The sequence below is a fragment of the Sinohyriopsis cumingii genome, chromosome 1 (assembly GCF_028554795.1).
Source record: "Sinohyriopsis cumingii isolate HCF-2022 chromosome 1, ASM2855479v2, whole genome shotgun sequence".
Taxonomy (NCBI): Eukaryota; Metazoa; Mollusca; class Bivalvia; order Unionida; family Unionidae; genus Sinohyriopsis; species Sinohyriopsis cumingii.
The window spans coordinates 112,883,531-112,903,574 of record NC_142961.1 but is presented as its reverse complement, the minus strand read 5'-3'; the positions used below and the strand labels follow the sequence as shown (position 1 = coordinate 112,903,574).

Below are 20,044 nucleotides of genomic sequence, written 5' to 3'. Positions count from 1 at the left end.
AGATTCAGAATTATCAAGCAAACCACTTCATGGTATTGTACAATATGGTGTGAGGGTACATCTAATATACTAATGTTGATAGCTTTTGGCTGCTTCATTTTGAAAGTATAGTTTTATTATTTTATATTATTTTAACATTTCAGACTTTCCTGACGTATTGGGTATGGATTTAATATACTACAGAGATAGCAATAATGGACGTTTTTGAATTCATAGCTTTGTCCTATCTTATCAGCTTTTCTTAGATCCACGTTTCCTCATAATTTAAGATACAGATGAGATGAAAGACCATTGGATCATCCAAGCAGAGGCATACTAAAGGTAAATGTCGCCCGGGGCTATGATTGTGCCCAAAAAGGTTTTGCCCCCCCCCCAAAAAAAAAACCCCTCTGGCGACAGCGGCAACCGCGTCGTCCGTCCGCCCCCATCCCTCTGTAGAACACTACTGCATCCAAGCTCAATTAATATGTGTCTGAGAGTTCCTGCTCTAGTGGTAGAGTTTGACTGCCCGTGACATCTCCTGTTACAGTGCGTTAAAGTTACGACACTTGGATCATCCAAGTCATACTGATATAGAGTTAAAGTCACGACCCCATTTTATTGACCGTTTCCTCTAGTTTAGTTTCCAAAGTTTGAAATATGATCGCTCATAACTTAGATAATGGCTAGAAGTTGCTATAAAGAAACTTTAAAACTATTTTGGAACGTAGACTCCAGAACCAGTTTTCGTACCTTATGAAATATGATGCAAAATTTGCATCAGCTGTCATATAAAATGTTTACGTTTGGGAGGGATAAGTGAGTAAGATGCATTTATAGCCGAAATGTAGCCTTCTCAGACAATAGTTTAAGAAGTATACTATTCAGAGCATTAGTGGTATACATCCGTGTGAAGGAGGAGTCAACATGTTACATCGAGAGTTTGCTCCAGGGAATGATGAGTTCTTCCCTAATCTTAAATTATCGGCAGCACACATAAACAATTTATAGCATATATTCCATATTGCAAGCAATGTTTTTAAACTTGCAGTACTATGTTCATAACTTTCCTTCCAAAAATTATTCCATGGAAGTATCGAGGGCACTTTTGTAGGGGTTTTGGCACTACGCCTGAATCTTGATCATGAGGTTGTAATGAGATTTAAGATTAAGTGGCTATATTGAAAATTTTCAGTTTAATATATTTTACTCTTAATTAAACTTACCTCAGTTAGGAGTAAATCAAGCTAAATTTGTATATTTATAACATTGTTTAACATTATCCTGATTGCGGTGTAGGAAACTTCATGAAAGAGTCATATTACTCCTTCCTTTTGCAACGGGGCACCCTGTTGTCTAATTGTCCCGTCTGTATTACACGCGTTATGTAATTATACCAGCGTTAATTTTGTGTGTGGTCTATCTTAAGCATACTATTAATATGTTTGTGTAGCCCAAAGTCTTGATGTAATGCCTCTATCTTCAGACTGCGTGGAACTTCACATTGTTGTCAATGGAGATGGTGTCTTGCAGTTTAGAAACTCAGAAAAAGACGGTGGAGAAAAATATAATTTACTCTCACTTCTGTTTTGTTTTTTGTTCTTGACTTCTCCGATTTCGGCTTTATCTTCTTATTCTGATATACAGATCTTGATAGTGACTCTTGTAGAAAAGTTAAATATTATACACTGAATCCGGTATCGCTTTGCACTGTACATAGCAAATTTCGTAGCTCTTTGTAACTAAAGTTTACTAGGATGTCGCTGAATCTTTGCTGTTCGGAATTCATTTCATTAAGAAATGAGACTTCCGTTTAACCCAGTTCAAAAATATCGCCTACTAGACATACATCTTTTGTTTTGATATGGTTGAAGAATGCTTAAAATGCTTATAAACTGAATGTAATATTACAATTTATTTCTTTTACTTGTCTGAATATTGATGTTTTTGTAAAGGAAAAGTGTCCTTATTCTATAAATGGAAGGTTGTTGACTAAGCTATCAAAATATGTTAGTAAACGAAATTAAGAATAAATTCAGCGATGTTTGTTAACGGGGTAGTTAATTTGCATGGGAGAATATTCCAACATATTTGATTTTAAATATAAACATCATTGCCATTTAATTAGCAAAGTATATTGCAAATTAAACAGATTGAGTTTTTGCTTGTATAATAGTCAACCTTTAGAAATAACTCTTGCAATACCCAAAGACATTATCACGTTAGCAAACAGTCAGGAAAGGTGTAGAAGTCAATTATCAGTTCATGATTTTTACATGTTATAATTTCAATTCATAATCTCTTATTCATCTTATCCTTTCAAACGATTTGCTCATTTATCTTTGATAATGCGAAATCATTGCAGTGTAGTAATTTCTATTGATTTTACGATCAATCCATTTTAATTATTATTACTTTGTTTTTCTGTAACTTAACTTATGAAATAAATTTTGTTTTGAATTTCTCGTATCCCTAGTATTACTGCTCTTGAAAAAGGAAATAAAGGCATACAGCTGATATTATAAATGTGTAGTGTTTTGTCTTATTTGAGGAATATACATTTGATGGAGTTTTTATGCGCTGGTCTTAAGATGTAGCATTTCTGTCGGTCTTTCTGTATTGTTTTCCACATGATAACTTTAATGCTAGTTCACCTGCCCTTAAGCACCACTAGGGTATAGTCTCCGCGTTTTGTGAAAAAAAGCTTTTTATTTAGCATTGATGTGAAAAAATAACGGTCACGACAACGTGATTGTCATGTAACTCCTGAATAAAATGTGTTTACAGGTTAAGGTAAAAGCAATACCAAGAAGGAACGCGTAATTTCTGTATGATAATATTTATCACACACCTTTTGGTTTCAGTGAACTTCGTGAAGATTACCCTTTGGATATGTAAGGAGGCCGGCCTTTTGCTTTTTGACTAATAACGTGATACTCAGTATTACTAAAACAGGAATAAATTTCTTTGTTGAAAGTTGAGATTGAATCTATATCTTTAGTGACTTCAAATATTTTGCACTTAAAGAAAACACTTTATTGGTAAAATGTTAAAAAGGTAAAATGTCAATGTCACTGGCAGCCAAAGTCCTTGGCAACCAGAAGAATGAACGTGTGTGATAGTGCTGCCTGGTGCCTATATGTTGCACTGTCGTATACAGGACGGTTGTATGCTTTACCGTTCAAGGTTGTTTGTATTTGTTTAAAACAAATATGTATAATTCGAACGAATAAAATTAACTCAACTTGGTAAATCACTTAAAGAATAAAAACAACAAGGCAAATGATTTAGACAAATTATAATCTACTATGCACCCATGTGTTTGCCATTCTTCATTGATAATATAAAAACACATTTTGTTGCAAAACCTTTCAATCAACTCTCGGTAGCTGACATAAATATTTGTGGAAATATTAACTAATATCGTCTACCGACAAGTTTACTATATTATCTACTCATTAACATATACTAGCACAATATCCTTTTCACGTTAAACATATGATTTCACAACCCTTCAGATGCCATTGAAACTTGATATATTTATAAATAATCTCATTATAACTGTTAACGTTTCTTTGTAATATAATCTATACAGGCCACATATCACAAATATATACATGTATAAGACAATCTTACTATGGGCATTCATGTTGAACAGTACAGATGCAAATTGATCAAAGTAACATTGGTAAAAACAATTAATCACAAATATAACTCGATTACATTTCTTTGAAAGCTTCATTTGTGTTATAGATAAAACATTCGAGTGACAACTATGTATTAAGCAAATATGTTACCTTGTAATAACACATTACAGTCAACTTTTATCTACTGAGTTCTCTGCATGTACTGCTATTTCATTTCCTGAGCATGTAAATACCCATTACCTTAGTAGTACATATAGTTCTATAATCAAAATACCTCAAAATATCAATATCTGTATACCACCGTGAAGACCCTTTCAAAGCAGGTCGTTCTTGATGCAGAACATTAAGTTTGATATATCCAATTTAGTTTAAAATCAGACTGGGCAGAACACTGTATGGGTAGGACAACGATGAATACTCAGTGCTCAAATTCGTTTCCTTTTTCAATCTAGCATACGCTCAAATGCTTTTGTTTTACGTAATATTCATCGTGCATTTATTTTAGCTGATGTGCGTATTATTGTTGTTGCATTATTGTTGTTGATACTTTCTAAAATTGCACAAAAACCATTAACTCCATAAATTCAGATTTTAAGGGCACTCATTTTTGATAGTAGTAGTCCACCAGAAAAAATAGCTGTATTGATATGAACGCATACACTATGCTTGAGGTGGACAAGGTAAACCGTACACACCGCGTTTGTAACACCCATGCGAAGCAGCACCTATTTGTTGATTGGACATGGTTAAAACACTACGTCCCTTTGAACGGCCAGTACGAGTTACAGCTCTCTGACTGATCCAAAATCATCGAACTTAGTTATGGTTAAAATACAAAATAGTAGGTGAACGCTTCCAATAGTCATTTTTAAATATATAAACAAACTTTACACATTTATGCCAGTGACATTTGTAGCAAAAAGCCATCATTTAGTGTGACCTCAAGTCTTGGAAAACATACGAAATATTGATCAGCGTTTGCGTCTTTAATTTCACTAGCAATATATATATATTCATTTCTTTCAATGGAATCCGGAATGACTGTGTATACAGATGAGAACCAATTATTAGGTCGTCATGCGAGTGTGTCTGCTACACACGAGTGCATCTAACACCGACTCACTTACGTCACTTGGTGTTGTATGCTTAATCGTGTTGGAATATGGACTGGTGGGTGCCGTTTACCCGCGGACCTCGGTTCTAATCTCCATAGCATACGAATTAAAAAATTCCTAACCTGTGTGGTAGTATAATTTGTATTTAATATTAATTCTGCCTACTGTTATCAAGCATTTCTTCTACAATCCAGTCACTTCGACGTTGTCAGATTCGTAACTAAATAAACAAGAACAAATAAAAGAGTAAACATAACATTGGCTCATACTTAGTAATGTTTTAGACACAATTGTGTGAGCATGCGTATCAATAAAATATGCAAATTAGCCATACTAAGTTCAAACAAACAGGATGCTTTTTTTCTGTAAAATCACTTGTTAATCACGAGTTAAATTATATTTAGTTATGAAAGGTTCGTCAATTTACAGATAACGTCACATAGACATTTGACTGGTGTACGATACAAGTACAATAGAGAGCATATCTTTCATTGGATTTAACCTACGGAATGCACAAAAGAAACAGTCTCCGCTTAAGAACATTGTATTCTGCTCTTTACGTTAGACAAGACAATACCGATCGTAATTGTGTAGAAATAATACATAACGTCATGGATACGCACATTTCAAAATTATGAAAAACATATTAATCAACGAACCGTCGTTAAAGGAGACGAAGAAGAGGTACATATTATTGAAATTCAAGTTACACTATTGCGGGAACTATGATGGTTGGATAAATATTGGCAATGCAGTGGTCTTAGAGTGAAATGATGAAAATAAATTAGAATATTATCACCTATCTAGATCAATGCTCGATAAAAGTATAACTAACCAAAATAAAAAAAAATCAATGTTTTGAACAAAGTTAGCAAATTGTATGTATGGTATACGTGTCAGCCGACGAAATGGAACAAATGATAACCGAGAAAAACACAACATATTTTTCTTTAAAAACCCTAGTGTGCTTCATAAATTCTAACATTTAGTCCATCACGCACACGGCAGCCAAGATCTCTCATTATAAACACGCTTTTTAAACAACTACCTCATCAGATATCAAAACGTACCACATATGTTTAGGCAATAGAGAAGATCAAGGATATTCAGCTCGGATGTATTCTAATTGATCCGAATAATGGATATCCGTTGAATTTAGGTGTGTTTGACTACAGTTTTTAACACAGTGGAACTGATCATATCGGATCAGACATATATACACAAAAAACGCACGCGCGTGTTTGGGGGCTTCGTTTTGTGCTTTGCTCAGGATGTAACATTTTCAGAATGATGTTCGGAAGAGTTACCTCTCCTGTTCTACCTTCTCGTCTCCTTGATATAACTGAATGAAATCATTTTGATTAAAATATACAAGAGCAATAACGGCACTTGAAAAAAAATTGATTTGAAATACTTCGTGTTTCCAGTTATTATTGAAGCATTAAAATGTTATCAACTATACAGCCAGAACTAAAAATCTTCAGGAATGTATTGACATGTGCACGACAAATATATCCAACTTAGAAGATCATATATAATTCTCACGCACATAATTACTGAAGGTAGATATTAAATATTTCAAATGGTAATTTTATTGAATTATAAAAGATGAATTTACTAACAGAACTATACTATGATATACTTTGAAATGTCCGAAAACAAGACAGCACATACATAAGATAATGACTCGTTATATAAAACTCAACTCGTTTCGCCCAGAATAAATTCAGATATGGTTAAGAATAGGAGCGAACATTAGGACTGCATCTAATCTGAAACTAGGACTGCATCTAATCTGAAACTAGGACTGGATCTAATTAGAAACTAAAACCAGTATTTGAAGGACTTATGATAAAAAATAGCTTATTAAAAATTGTGTGGTATATTATTGACACATGTGAAAATACATACCATTTTGCCAGCAGAGTGTGTATTTAGAGTGTTATCATGGATCACATATCTTACCATACAACAGAAGTAAAGTTACAGTGATATACAACAGAAGTAAAGTTACAGTGATCAACATAAAACTTTGACAGCTTCAGGTTAATGCCTTAAACTGAATGCATGAATTCGCAGATAATGTAAAACGGACAAACATTGCATCTAATGGATATTAAGAAGCAAACTTTGAGCATGTGCAAAGGTTATGTGCAGGGCCGGCGCTACCATATAGGCAAACTAGGCAGCCGCCTAGGGCGCTGATTTCAGGGGGCGCATTTTTTAATTTTTTTTATTGTTTATAAATGTTGAAATTGATATTTGCGGGGGGGGGGGGGGGGCGCCGGAATCTAACCTTGCCTAGGGCGCCAGATAGTCTGGTTGGGTCTGGCGCCAGCCCTGGTTATGTGCCTTGTTCTAAACAAAGAGAGAATATCATGGGAATTAACAGCTGCAAGTAAATGCACCACAATGTTAATTTATCAAAAGAATTCAGTACTTCTTAACTCTATGCGAAATTTGCGCTGCATCACCAAGTTCTTGATTGCAAAGCAAAAATAAAAACAAACACTTAAAAGCACTCTTTGCAGTAAAAATCAGATTAAATCAAAGTTTTGCTCTCGGGTAACTTATAAAAAGCAAAGGAATCAACATGAAAGCTCCAAGGAAAGTTATGAAGAGATGCATGAGTGGAAAATAAATGCCACAAATGTTGAAATTAATCACAGACATTGATGCAGTGTAACATAATCTACCATTAAAATAGCCTCAAGTCTCAATGAATTAATCTGAATGTGCCAGCCAAATCAAATAAAAATTATAATTGTTTGATTTGTTTAGTCTCTCACACTTCTGCTTTTGACTTTAAACACAAAGCAACCTGATTTCTGGTTTATACGAATTTGAGGCTTTGTACGCTTGAGATTACTTCCCTTGCACTATTTAAACTATTCTGTTGGTTTTTATTTCTTGTTGTTGTTGTAGGGTTAAACGCCATTTTTCAGCACAAGATAGGCTATACATTGCAGCCAGTTTAAAAGGTGGAGGACAAACCCGGGTAAACCCAAGAAAGAAGCACAGACCCACGAGAAGCTACTGGCAAGCTTTCTCACGTACGCACATTGGCCGAGACCGAGACTCGAACTCACGCAGACTGAGGTGAGATGGCAGTGAAAGTAACGGTGAGCGCTTTGGACCACTCGACCTCTCGGGGCCCCCATTTATTTCTTGAAATAATACTTGCACTAACAACTGATAATATGAATGAAGCTTATATTTTGTGATAAAGTACTGTATCGATAGCCAAACCATTGTATTTCAGAAAATCAAAACATCATTCTAAAGAAAAATGACATGCCTCAAAACTTTGCATTAGAGGATATTTCATCATTAACATTAAAATCCAATTTTGAGTCCATTTTTTTTATAAAGATGAGTTCAAGCATTCGAATGCGGACAAAAATATACTTTTTTGAAGTCACGGTATGGTTTCTGAGGTAAGCGTTTATTCGTCTTATTAAACTGAATTTAGAGTATGCGCTTTCCTTCAATAATCTTTGAAAGTGTTAAAAAAGGATCACCTCGTCAAAAATTATGACGTGCATCAAACTGCACCCGAATTTGACAGATTTAAAGAAAACAACATCTATAACAGAAGAAAGCGTTCAACGTACTTTGAAAGAGTTGCATTCTGTAACCATCAGCAACAAATCATGACTTTGCACGGATTCTTCTTTAAGCTGTTGTACTATATTTTTTAATATATTTCCAAAGCAAAACAGTACAGATACATGTCTTGCACCAAACTGATCATGAGTGTTCTAATTTTGTTTGGAAAAAATCTAAGCGCATCTTTTATAACAGAGGATGTTATGTTTATCTAGCCATGCTTCTTTTCTTGTACATCGATTCTTCAAGCATCAAATCATTTGTGCATACCATCCTGTAGCCTGCTGTAACTAAGTAGCCTTCCATGTGGTAGACAATTTCAATGACCTTGAAAATCCATTCCACATAGTCAGTAGCAGTTCTTGTGTAATTCGTCCCTGTCATTATCATGGTTCCTTTATTATATATGCTTTATCCTGTCGTTGAGAAAACCCACAATCTTCAGCACTTATCTCTATTGGAGATGTCTGACTTTGGAGATATAGAGCCGCTTCTAGGTAAAGATGCCTCTGAAATGGGAAAAAACTAAATGCATCACCTCAATAATAATAATAATAATAATAATGGCGAAAGAAGAATTCAAACCACTTGTCAGGACTATGTATAATAATTTGAGATTATGTCTGTAAAAAGTCGAGACAACAAATATGTTTGCTACCAACCTTATCATTGAGAATATGCTTAGGGGGGACTTCGCCAGAATACATTTGTGTTTTTATTTTTAAATTATACTGGAGAACTAGCATTGGGATGGACGTACGTACCTGTCCGCCTAAAACGCGCCATAAGAATGAGAACCAATATGCCCACTTGTTCTTAACAGTTAATGCAGGGCAATACAGATAGTACCGGTTAATTTTATGTTTGACTGTGGAATGTTAATCATGAGTGTGATCTGTTAAGTCAAATGGCAAGTACCGGGTTGTTGCGACCAGATTTCTAATAGATATTTTAGGACTTCTATATGTTTCTTGAACTCTAATGCAGCATTATCGGAGGAGGTAGGTGAGGGACAAAGCAACACAGGACCAAGGCAGACGGCAAGATTATCCAAGGTCATCTTGTTTTTATCACTGTTGGATGCTACCTTGCGAAGATGGTTCAAAATCGTTGCCATAGTTTCCTGAAAATTTAAACAAAAGTTGGAATGAACTAAACGACAACGTTTTTATTTCAGCAGGATACTTAAACGCGAAGAACTAGAGTCACTTTTGAAACAATGTTTAAAATCGGTTAGTATATACACTTTATAGATTGACCTAGATATATAAGTACTTTTGTGCTATTACCGAAACGATTCGAACAATCTACATTAGTCGCATGTGAATCTACTAGAACAATTGTACTCTAAATATTCAGTTTCAAAGTAGCGAAATGTTTGTCTGATATATATTACCAAGAGTCTTTCAAGCAGATTAGTGTGTGATGTAAATAATAAAAAAAACGCCATATGCTATTTTTACCTGATGGTCATATTATCTTCGATTGTAAGGATGTACATGTCGAGTTCAAGCAGAGTACGATATAACATTGTTTGTTGCCACATTTTTTAATGTTGATTCCAAATTTTAGCAAAATACATTGACTTATTGAGCTTCGTAACAAATAATCTTGTCAGAAGAACTGTGCCGCGCCTTACCTGGTTTGCCTTTGGAAGGCACTCTAAAATGCTAAGCATCAGTTTGGCACTTCCATCCGGGTCACTTGGAAGCCTAACGCTCAGGGCGTCCAGCAGCATTTGGTACAGAGCGTTTGTGAAAAGCGGCTCGGGCAATTCTCGAAGGTAGTCTTTGAGGACTCCTGGAATAATGGATGTTTTGGTGTTTAGGTTATCTTCCGTTACACAAGAATTATATTTATGATTAAAGTAGGATTTAGTACTAAACAGGCTCAAAATGATTATGCCTGTTGAACTTCCATCGAGAAAAGGAACAAAGTTCCGTGGCATACTTTGATGTCATCTCGGTTTATAAACCTGACCTACCTTATTATTATTCGCACGGTCTCTTTGTATCTTTGTTTCTCTGACCTTCTCTTCCTTTAGACAGTACTCCTAGATTTTCTTGATACTGGGTCAAAAAAACTAAGCCAATTAAATTTTGTTCTTGTTTTGCAACGATCAATCTACTTTGATTTATTCCAAGTGTCTAATTAAGTAGTAGTGTCTATTCATTAATTTCCTAAGGTTTCTAACCTTTCTGATGTTTTTATTGGCAATTTGGTATTCGATGTTCTTTTGGGAAAATTTATCGATATTGTTCCCTTGTATTTTGTCAAGCATGACCATATAGAAGTATTCTTATGACAGTAGACAATGCCTTGTTTTATTGCTACTTCGGTGACAAATAAGCATGTTCGAAATAATAAAATAATATTCAGCTCCGTCCATAAAGTGATATCTACTTAAATAGGCGTCGTCTATTTCGACACACTTTGCCATACTATTAAAGAATTAGTATCTGCTCTTGCAACTGAAATTCGATCTTCAAGACTAATCCATATTGATTCACAATCCTTCATTCTGAAATTTTCTACACTACATTTAGGGTATCATCATATTTTATGCGTTGCTAATCATCCAACACTTACAATAAAAATATGTACAATCTGTACAAGTATAATTGCCAAAATATTTGTGGTTTCTTGCAGATGTTATTTGATCATAGAAAACATTTTTTTCTTCTTCAAACAACACAATTTCCAATGATGTCATAGTTAAACATATTTACAACACACCTGTCAGACACAAAGCGTTTTGTTCACGACAAAACGAATTTTTTTTTTTAAGACCACGCAATATGATTTAAACAAGCGGATAAAACCAGCTCGCGGACAGTAGGTAACCCATGACTGTTCAGACTAATCTAATGACAATAAACTCTACTCTTTACTCGACATACTGCGGGCTTTACAATAGCAAAGATGACACTAGTGAATGATTAGCCGAGAAAAGAAATATCACCTGCATGCAATTTTAGTGTGCGTTCTGAACATATGGTCAAACTATAGATGTCAAATCGTCGTGAATGATTTTCTGCCTAATTCTGGTAAAGTTGTGTCAAGCGACATATGTAAAATTAATTTTGATAATTGTATCGGATTCCTAAAAGCTCAGAGATTACAGATGGACTAATGTTGCCACCATGGATACATTGTTCCCAAAATTGATTATAATGGACTATCAACGAGGAATTAAAAGTAGATTTGACATTATATGTTGAAAGGTCATGTTCTGTTGACCTCTAGATTCTTCAATGAAAATACAGCTTTAATATTTCTGAAATTTATAAACGTCATTCGAAACACGACCAACGATAATTTTTCACAACACGAAACCAAGCACTTAAAAAAAGGTCACATTGATATTGGTGGCTGTCAGATCTCCCTTATGGTGGAGATATCCATTTTAATAAACTATTTCAGTTTCAGTGATTTAATTCCCGTTATTGATAGAATATAAATAGGGCACAGCCATCAATGTAGTTCAACACAGATTTAGGCAGAAAAAAGCAGTTTCATACAAGGTCGTGATCATTTACAAAGTTTGTCTGATACACACATATCAAAATTACACAGGAGCTGCAAAGTTCTGTTGAAGGAAGAAACTAGAAATGTATTGGCAAGTGGTAATATTGGCGCACGGGTAATTTATTGGAAAAATGTAAGGACAATAAACAAGATCTTCGCGCGGCCTTGCAGCTTTGGAAATATAAATCGATGTTTAACACAACTGTACATTAAATACATGTATTTAATGCTTAATTAGTTTAGTTCAAGGTAAGTAAAGGTGAAGAAATCTTTACAAATTCCCATGCCTTTATTGTCTATTTTGCTATGTATGACGTGTTTTGCGGTCGGAAGCATTCATACACATGTATTTATATTATAACACTTAGTAAACCATTGTTGTTATTTTAACAAAAATAAGGACATCTAAAAATAAAAGTTATAATTTCGTTACATCTTTAAAAAAAAATTGCCGGCCATTAATATACGAGTCATGCAATGCTTATATGAGCAATTGATGGTAATGACGTGTGTACGTGTGTACACAAACAACTGATTTTTTCAATAAATCCCTATATTTATGAAACTGTCCCTGTAAATCATTAACTAAGCCGTGTTTTGTGAAAGTAAACTATTCTATTAAAAAGAAGGATACACGTTCCTAATTACTCACACAACGTATTTATTCATCAATTATGCGATTAATTTCATGCAAAAGCAATAATTATTGAGTTAAGTCAGTCCGAATTATTATTCAAAGACTGAAATCAGATTAAATGGAAGCCTTATAAAGTCACATGTAGCAGAGAAAGTACACAGTTGTGCACGTCTCTGTCTCATTGGAGATTTCCATTTCTTTGTCCATTGATGTGAAAAACTCATTGGAGATTAAAACTATCTGATTAGCAGGATCAGAAACTTATGAAAGTGAGAGAGATGTTTTATTTCATCAGATAGTACTTTAGCAATTTCCCCAATATCTTTCACGATGTCTGTTTTAGTTCGAGGTGCAAACTTTATTTAAGCGCTCGATGAATTGAGTGATTCTAACAGAGCTGCATTCTATGAACGCACACGGTATCCTAGCTTCCATGAAATATTGATACTGTCTAGAGTTTCGGGAAATTGGTACTGGCAGGTATATATTTTATCAACGCTTAACTTCTCCATATGATGTTCAGTAAATCAATCATCAGGATTGATGAACATGTAATCACCCACAGAAAAGATTCTCTAATCTTTTAAAATGCTTCAATGGGTCTGTCTGAAAAGGGTATGATTTAAGTTATTGATATTCCGCAACGTATACAATCATAAAAATATCATGTTCTATGGAAGGTAACAATGTATTGAGGCTTTGATACTTTTGGAAAGAAGAATGAGTTTAATGTAAGAGAAAAAGCACAACAATAACGGACTGCTAGTGCTCTGTTGCTTATTTATTTTTAGAAGTAGATGGTATGATAAAAATAATCTACACTATATTCTTTTGTTATACCGATTTGAAAAATCACATAAATAAAATTGCTTAATATCTGGACAAAAATATGAGCATATTTATATTTCGACCTAAATTTCCTAGCCTTAATTTTGGAGCATTTTTGTTGTTTATTATTGCTAATATATAAATTATCTGACAAGAAAGCTCAAAAGGTCGGAGGAAGAAAAATGAATTAATCGATTATTAGGTATTGTACATTTTGGAAGAGCATGACATTTAGAATGCTTCTTAATATATCGATTTTGTAAATAAAAATCACAAGCTGTCTGAATGACAGTTGAGATTTTAAGATTGAAGCCAACACGTTGTTTCTGTAACATATCCGATATCTCATACTTTTTATCTCAATTTCCGCAAAGGATGTACACGGATTAGGAGGTACAAGGATTAGGAAGTACAAGGATTGTGATGTACAATGATTAAGATGTACAAGGATTAGGATGTACGTGGATTACTTAGGATGTACAAGGATTAGGATGTACAAGGATTAGGATGAACATGGATTAGGATGTACAAGGATTAGGATGTACAAGGACTAGGATAATATAAAACAAGGCATGCCACTAGCATCCAAGTGTTCAAATTCAAAAGTGTTACTCGTCAATATAGGTATCCTGTGGGATAAGTTGATAACATGTATCAAAATTTTCAAAAACAATTTATCTTGAAATAAACTCAGTAAAGGACTGGTTTCAAGAATTGGGAACGTTTCTTTCAAGATATTTTTCTTTCCACCAAATGCATGAAATTTCAACTCTCTGAATTCAAACGATAGGCAAGATGCTGCAATATAGATCAGACGAGTTTTCAAAAGGGAAATTACATCATAGCAATGAAACAGTCGTCTAAAAAGCATAAGTATGCAGCAGGATTCACTGCTAGCTCATTAAAAATGGGGTATGAGTAAAAAATTTAACCTTACATGTTTAATCAATCGTTCGATATAGCTGTTCAATTCGTATTTCCATATAACATCTCCAGGTTATAATTACTTAGGTTTCTTCTTTGACGTCCACTCGTGGATATTTTTAGACGCAGTGAATCAAACTTAATTTAAAAACCGAGTTCATTTAGAATTGCATCCTTACAGTAAAACTAAAAATATTTAGAAAGCACCAAAGAAGGGGTATGTAATAAACACAAAACCGCATTCGTATTTTGTTCTGAGTCGGCGAAAGAACTCGTTTAATAGAATAAGTCTGGGTCTTAAGGACGTACCCCTTTGCCATGTCAAATGTGTTGTTTAACTTAGCTGACTAAGAACAAACATGTACTTTTTAATAAAAGAAAAAATAATTCAACATTACAAATAGTATGACTATTTCATTATCACTTATATTCCGTGAACGTAACAAACTGTATCTATCATAGAACATACATTTCTAATGGACGCATCACGTGCAGAAATTAGTTGCAGCGTGATCTTACACAACGAAAAGTAATTTCTTGCTGTATTTACATCAGTCGTTTTCTGGCACGATGCAAGTGAGAAAGGATGTTCAAGTAATGGTTTCTGATTTTGGACGACACTATATCTTAACAATATGTTCCCCAATTACAAAATTATGTTCATACGCTGTGAAGATTGTTATACCAAATTAGGCTTAACTGTTAACGCACATGTATCTTTTCACATCAAATAAATTTAATGTGATGAGGAGGAATGCGCATTAGTAGGTCCGGTTTAGCGATTTTGGCAGTCTTAAAACAGTAGATCTTAAGTAACACAAAAATTCATCGAAAATTAACTCTCTGAAAGCTTTGGCGTTATGAAATAATTTACGTCTTTGAATCTATCAAATCAGGATCATATGGGGCTATTTTACTGGCTATATTCCAAGGAAAGAATGAAATCCATATCATTCATTCCATTGTTTAAAATATAATTCTGAGGTTATGGAATCCAATTGACAACGACCGTTAATAACTTAACAAGTCAACACACGTAAACTACATATCAATCATTAAGCAAGTCCATTTAATTTTGCGAGCCAAAGAAAACAAACACACTTTTTAAAGCAGACTAAGGGAATCCATCTAGTGATTATGGCCAAAGAGGGGGAATAATCCCTCTTGATTAGCTGAAAACCAGAATCCATATAATGTTCCAGTAAAAGGTAAACACACTTGTTACATCTGATTATCTAAGTCAAACAAATGCAAAGGCAAAAATAGACCACTTGTTACAGCCGAGTATGGGATCACATCTAGGGGGCGCAGAGTAAGCTGGGTGTACTGAAAAATTTAAACTTAAACATATATTTTTGTCGTCGAAGGTAATTTGTTTTCTGATTGGATTGCTGAACCATACATATAGTTTAATTAATGGTACAAAGCATTAGTGTGGTAGTAGAAACATAGCTAATATTTGGGGCTAAATGAAGGAACAATTAAACTTTCCATTGCTCTCCGATAATTGTTTAAGCCTTTATACATTTTTGCAATATACATAATCATTATGTGTATATATTTTTGGATGCGTTTTACACAAACACACACACACACACACGTTATATATAGCTCTTCTTGGACACCAAAAAATAGGAAGTACACAGTAAGTTAATTTTCCTACTTAGCAATAATGCAAAGATGGTCTACAAAACCGTACATTTTCACCCAAAAACCTACCAAATCATGGTAGTATTTGCTTTTTACAAGTCTGAAGTAGCTCATTCTTTAAGAATATAGCGGGGATTTTTATAGTCTAATTGTCTTGAAAACACAAAGAGATGGTCAATATGGGTAGGAGAGTGTTGAAATAAGGTCATGCAATTTTCAAGGAAATTATATGTGTATTCAAGAATCAATCCATCTCTCAAACCATTGGACCATTTAGTCAAACATGCTTGGAAGAATTATGATTAACCAAAGCACTGAAACAAGACATTTGTTATGTATTTTTGATTTAATTATATCTGATTTAATATATACTTATTTTAATTTAATTGTTTGTTTGTCAGTTTCAATGTTTTTATTTTTCATTATAATGCTATAGTAATGCAAATTTATCCACTGGAGATGATACTTTTTCCAAAAAAATAGTTTGACCGTGACTATTCGTTTTAGTAAACACCACGTGTTGACCTAGATCCTGACCTTGATTTGAAATTAGTAGCAACCACGTAATTAAGTTCTATTTTTATTTTAAAATAAATGGTTTTCGTTAGGGTCACACTGGGTGTATTTGCCTTTTAACAATTAATACTTTCGACGAGGTTCTGGAACATGATCACGTGACCCCTTTTGCGCTTTAGAATACGATATAACCTTTGTTTTGGAGAGATATTCTCAGTTTTGGGTTTTTTCTTTACACTGGAAAGTGTCTGCGACCAGTTTTCGAGTTTTCGAATTATATCTTAATTTTTCTCTAGATTATTTCGATTCAAAAGGATTAATCCTTTTCTCCTGAAATACACGTGTACTCATATAGAATTCATGATCAAAGTCAGCTCACATGAAAATTTATTTGGATTTCCAAAACCGATTATTTATTGTGTTTCTACAAGGAAATGCAGACAACAGCATTGAACAGGATACAGCATATGTCATCACTTCCATCTGGAATTCTTCATCGGGACTTGAAATCAGTAGAACATTTTATTATAAGACTCCTAAAATTTATTCGTGGATTATTCTTGGATAATTTTTGGATTTGATTCTTAAAACCGTAAGTTCATTTCTATTCATTTTTATAAAATTTGTCCACGGAAATAAATTATTATATTGTTAAAAGCTTGTTGTTTTCACTCTTTTTGTGTTACTGTTTATTCGAGCCTACATACGTAACATAAACCTTAAAATCGTCAACAAAGTAATCAATATGTTTAAGAAATAGTATTCGCACCTATGTCCAACAAACCTTATGGGGGCATCTATGATGATTTATGTTACGTTTGATTGATACAAATATTACATAGCAAATAACTAAAGTACTAATATTTGCAGTATCCTAACCTGTAATAACATGGATGTCTGACACGTTCTCCGGGGAAAGATCAACCGCCAATGCATTCCTCTCAAATATCTCTCGGAGTTGAGCTTTCCTTCTCGCCGATCCACACAGCCTGTAGATTCCGACTACATCTAGACCCCTGCGTTCCACTTCTGCCACGCATTTCACAACCAATACAGGAACGTTCGTTCCACTGGCCTCTCGTCTGATAACCGTTTCCAGGTCTACACCGAACAGTCCGTTTTTCTTCACGGAGGTAAGTCGTTGTAGAGAAACTTTAGGTTCTTTGTATAATAAAGTTACGTAGAGAAGCCCTTTAGGTTCCATTTTAAGTGCCACGCACTGCTTTTTGCCACACTGTAAATATCCAGGAATTATAATAGAACCATGAAAGCACAACCTATGTTTGAAGTTAGGATCCCAGTTATAAACGAGGAAAGAAACTTCTTTCGCATCTTCCAGTTCTATATCAAATGTTTCATCCCAATCAAAATTAACAGCCCCTGTTCTAATCATAGTCCTTGCCTTATTTAGCGAATCTACTGATACTACGCAATATAGATCCCTTAGGGTCATTTTTGTCGATTTTAATCCTTGCCCACAGAGAATGTGTGCACTCAGCATACCATCTAGTCCACTTATTTTTGAAATTTCTGCACGCTTTCGCAAGTCTGCTTTATAGAATTCAAAATCCCCGTACGCAATCTGCAAAGGGTGTTTTGCTAATTGTAAATCCCTAAATCTTGATGCAGATGTTCTTGTAATAGTTTTTCCATTAGTGTCTATGGACTTTTCTGACTGAGTTGAGGTAGATGTGGTTACCGTGGCCTTTGGCCCTTTCGATGCTGACTGCAAATGAGGCTGTGTTGTGTACCGTGTTTGTTCCTGAGAAATATTCTGGTCCCCCGTCTCATCCATTTGATATGTTTTGTACGCTAAAAGACAGTCTGCACTGTGTTTGCGCATCAGTTTTGACTGATGGGGTGGAGTTTGGGTGGATGCTGCCTTTCGCGTTGGTAAAGGGGACAGGGACTTTCCACTGACCCCTCCTGCAGAATAGGAGTAATAGTGCGAGTAGTCATCTGAATAATAACCCTCAGCAGTTCTCGGAATAGGTACTACCTTTGAAGCTCCTGCTCCTGAAAACAAAACAAAACGTAATCTGATAAGAATAATGAAACAATACCAAAATATCTAACATTCAATATCTTACCAGTAATCATGTGTACACATTCTTAATTTTCAAAATACAATTAAAAAAGACGTCGGGTTCAAATGATTAAAAAAATGTGACAATTGCGAATGCCATGAGACGCGTGAAATTTAAGTTGTGTACTTATATAATCCAGTATATTTTGATAAATTTGGATTCCTCACAGATTATTCATAATGTTTAGAACAAATGTTTCGATACACTATGCTAGTAACTCATTAAGCTGCGATTAATATTTACATGTTCAGAATGCATGATATACATTAGAGTGATATTTGATAAACTATAAAGCAACTATTCTCCTGTCCCAATTCATTTCAAGCATGGTATAGAGAAGAAGCTAGATATCCCAAGCGCTAGCAAGGAGCACAACACAGTAGTATCTCCTCCAACGCATCCACACACGTAACATTTTTTCTTACTTACTCCTGCCTGCCTCCTAAAGGGCGATAGTCAACCAAAATGCATACCATGCCAGGGTCCACTGACAGTTAAGCGCATTCTCGCTGAATGTATCGAATTCCACCCTGTGAGACAGAAGTTGATTTTTTATGTGAGTTCAGTTAAAAATTTAGACAGATATACCACTCGATGTAATGGTCGACCTCCAGAGGTAATGCGGTTATAATATTTTTTACCGCATATTTCTAAGAATGTTATATATTTTCGATGCATTATCCTGGAGTACTTCATATTCATAGTTAGCGTGATGTGCCCTTGGGCAGTACACTTTACTTCCGCTGCCTTGGAACTAGATACTTTTCTTGTGTTTCTGTACTGTAAAACACCAAAGCAAAATCAGACATTTTAGTTGTTTTCTTTTCAAGCGTTGTTATAGTTGCAATGATTCATTTTTACATTTTGGAACATTACTTTTGTCGGTACTATATGGTCATCGTTGTGATGGGATGCCGTTAAGCATCCATAAATACATACAATTATTCATACATGCATGTGTGCGTGCGTACGTTGGTGTGTGCGTACATACATACATGCGTGCGTGCGTACGTACGTACATACATACATACATACATTGTTTTCAATAATCACACCCATGAGTAGCAAATAAAACAGAAACCTGTTGCAAATCAGCACTGCCCTCAAGCGCTTTAAATAAACCAACTTTCATCCTCTGAATCATATTCTAAGGTTTTAAGCCTCTGTCTTATGGGAAATTAGAAGATTCTTGCAGCAAATAATACTCACAACAAACGCAGTTATGCATGGGTTGGAGGGATCGGGAAACATCCAGCTCTAGATGGAATTGAAATGCGATACCAAAACGACATTCTTGTGCCTCGGCAAATATGTGTGCTTATTGTAAAGAAAGACTGCATAAAGGTGCCTGTTTGGCATCCTCAGTACATTCTACGCTGAATATTATATTGTCCATTCGTTCCGTTTCGTCTTTGCTGTTTTATTGTTCCTGGGATTACTACTGTTCTTAAAATCCCGACACCAATACTTGAGATATGTACACTGAGACAAGAGGCAACAAGCAAGAAAGATAATGACAACATA

General features: G+C 34.7%; 1 protein-coding gene across 1 annotated transcript in view; it reads right to left on the bottom strand.

The window, feature by feature from the left end:
- Window positions 1-3,261: 3,261 nt before the first annotated feature.
- LOC149807634 (rho GTPase-activating protein 100F-like) overlaps window positions 3,262-20,044 on the bottom strand; it is an 86,517-nt gene continuing 69,734 nt past the window's right edge. The window contains exons 2-5 of the mRNA XM_089969013.1: window positions 17,313-18,443; window positions 9,990-10,150; window positions 9,269-9,473; window positions 3,262-8,859 (exon numbers count right to left, since the gene is read on the bottom strand). Of these exons, the coding sequence (XP_089825139.1) occupies window positions 8,792-8,859; window positions 9,269-9,473; window positions 9,990-10,150; window positions 17,313-18,443 (1,565 nt within the window). The 3' untranslated portion in view covers window positions 3,262-8,791. The remainder of the gene's footprint in view (window positions 8,860-9,268; window positions 9,474-9,989; window positions 10,151-17,312; window positions 18,444-20,044) is intronic.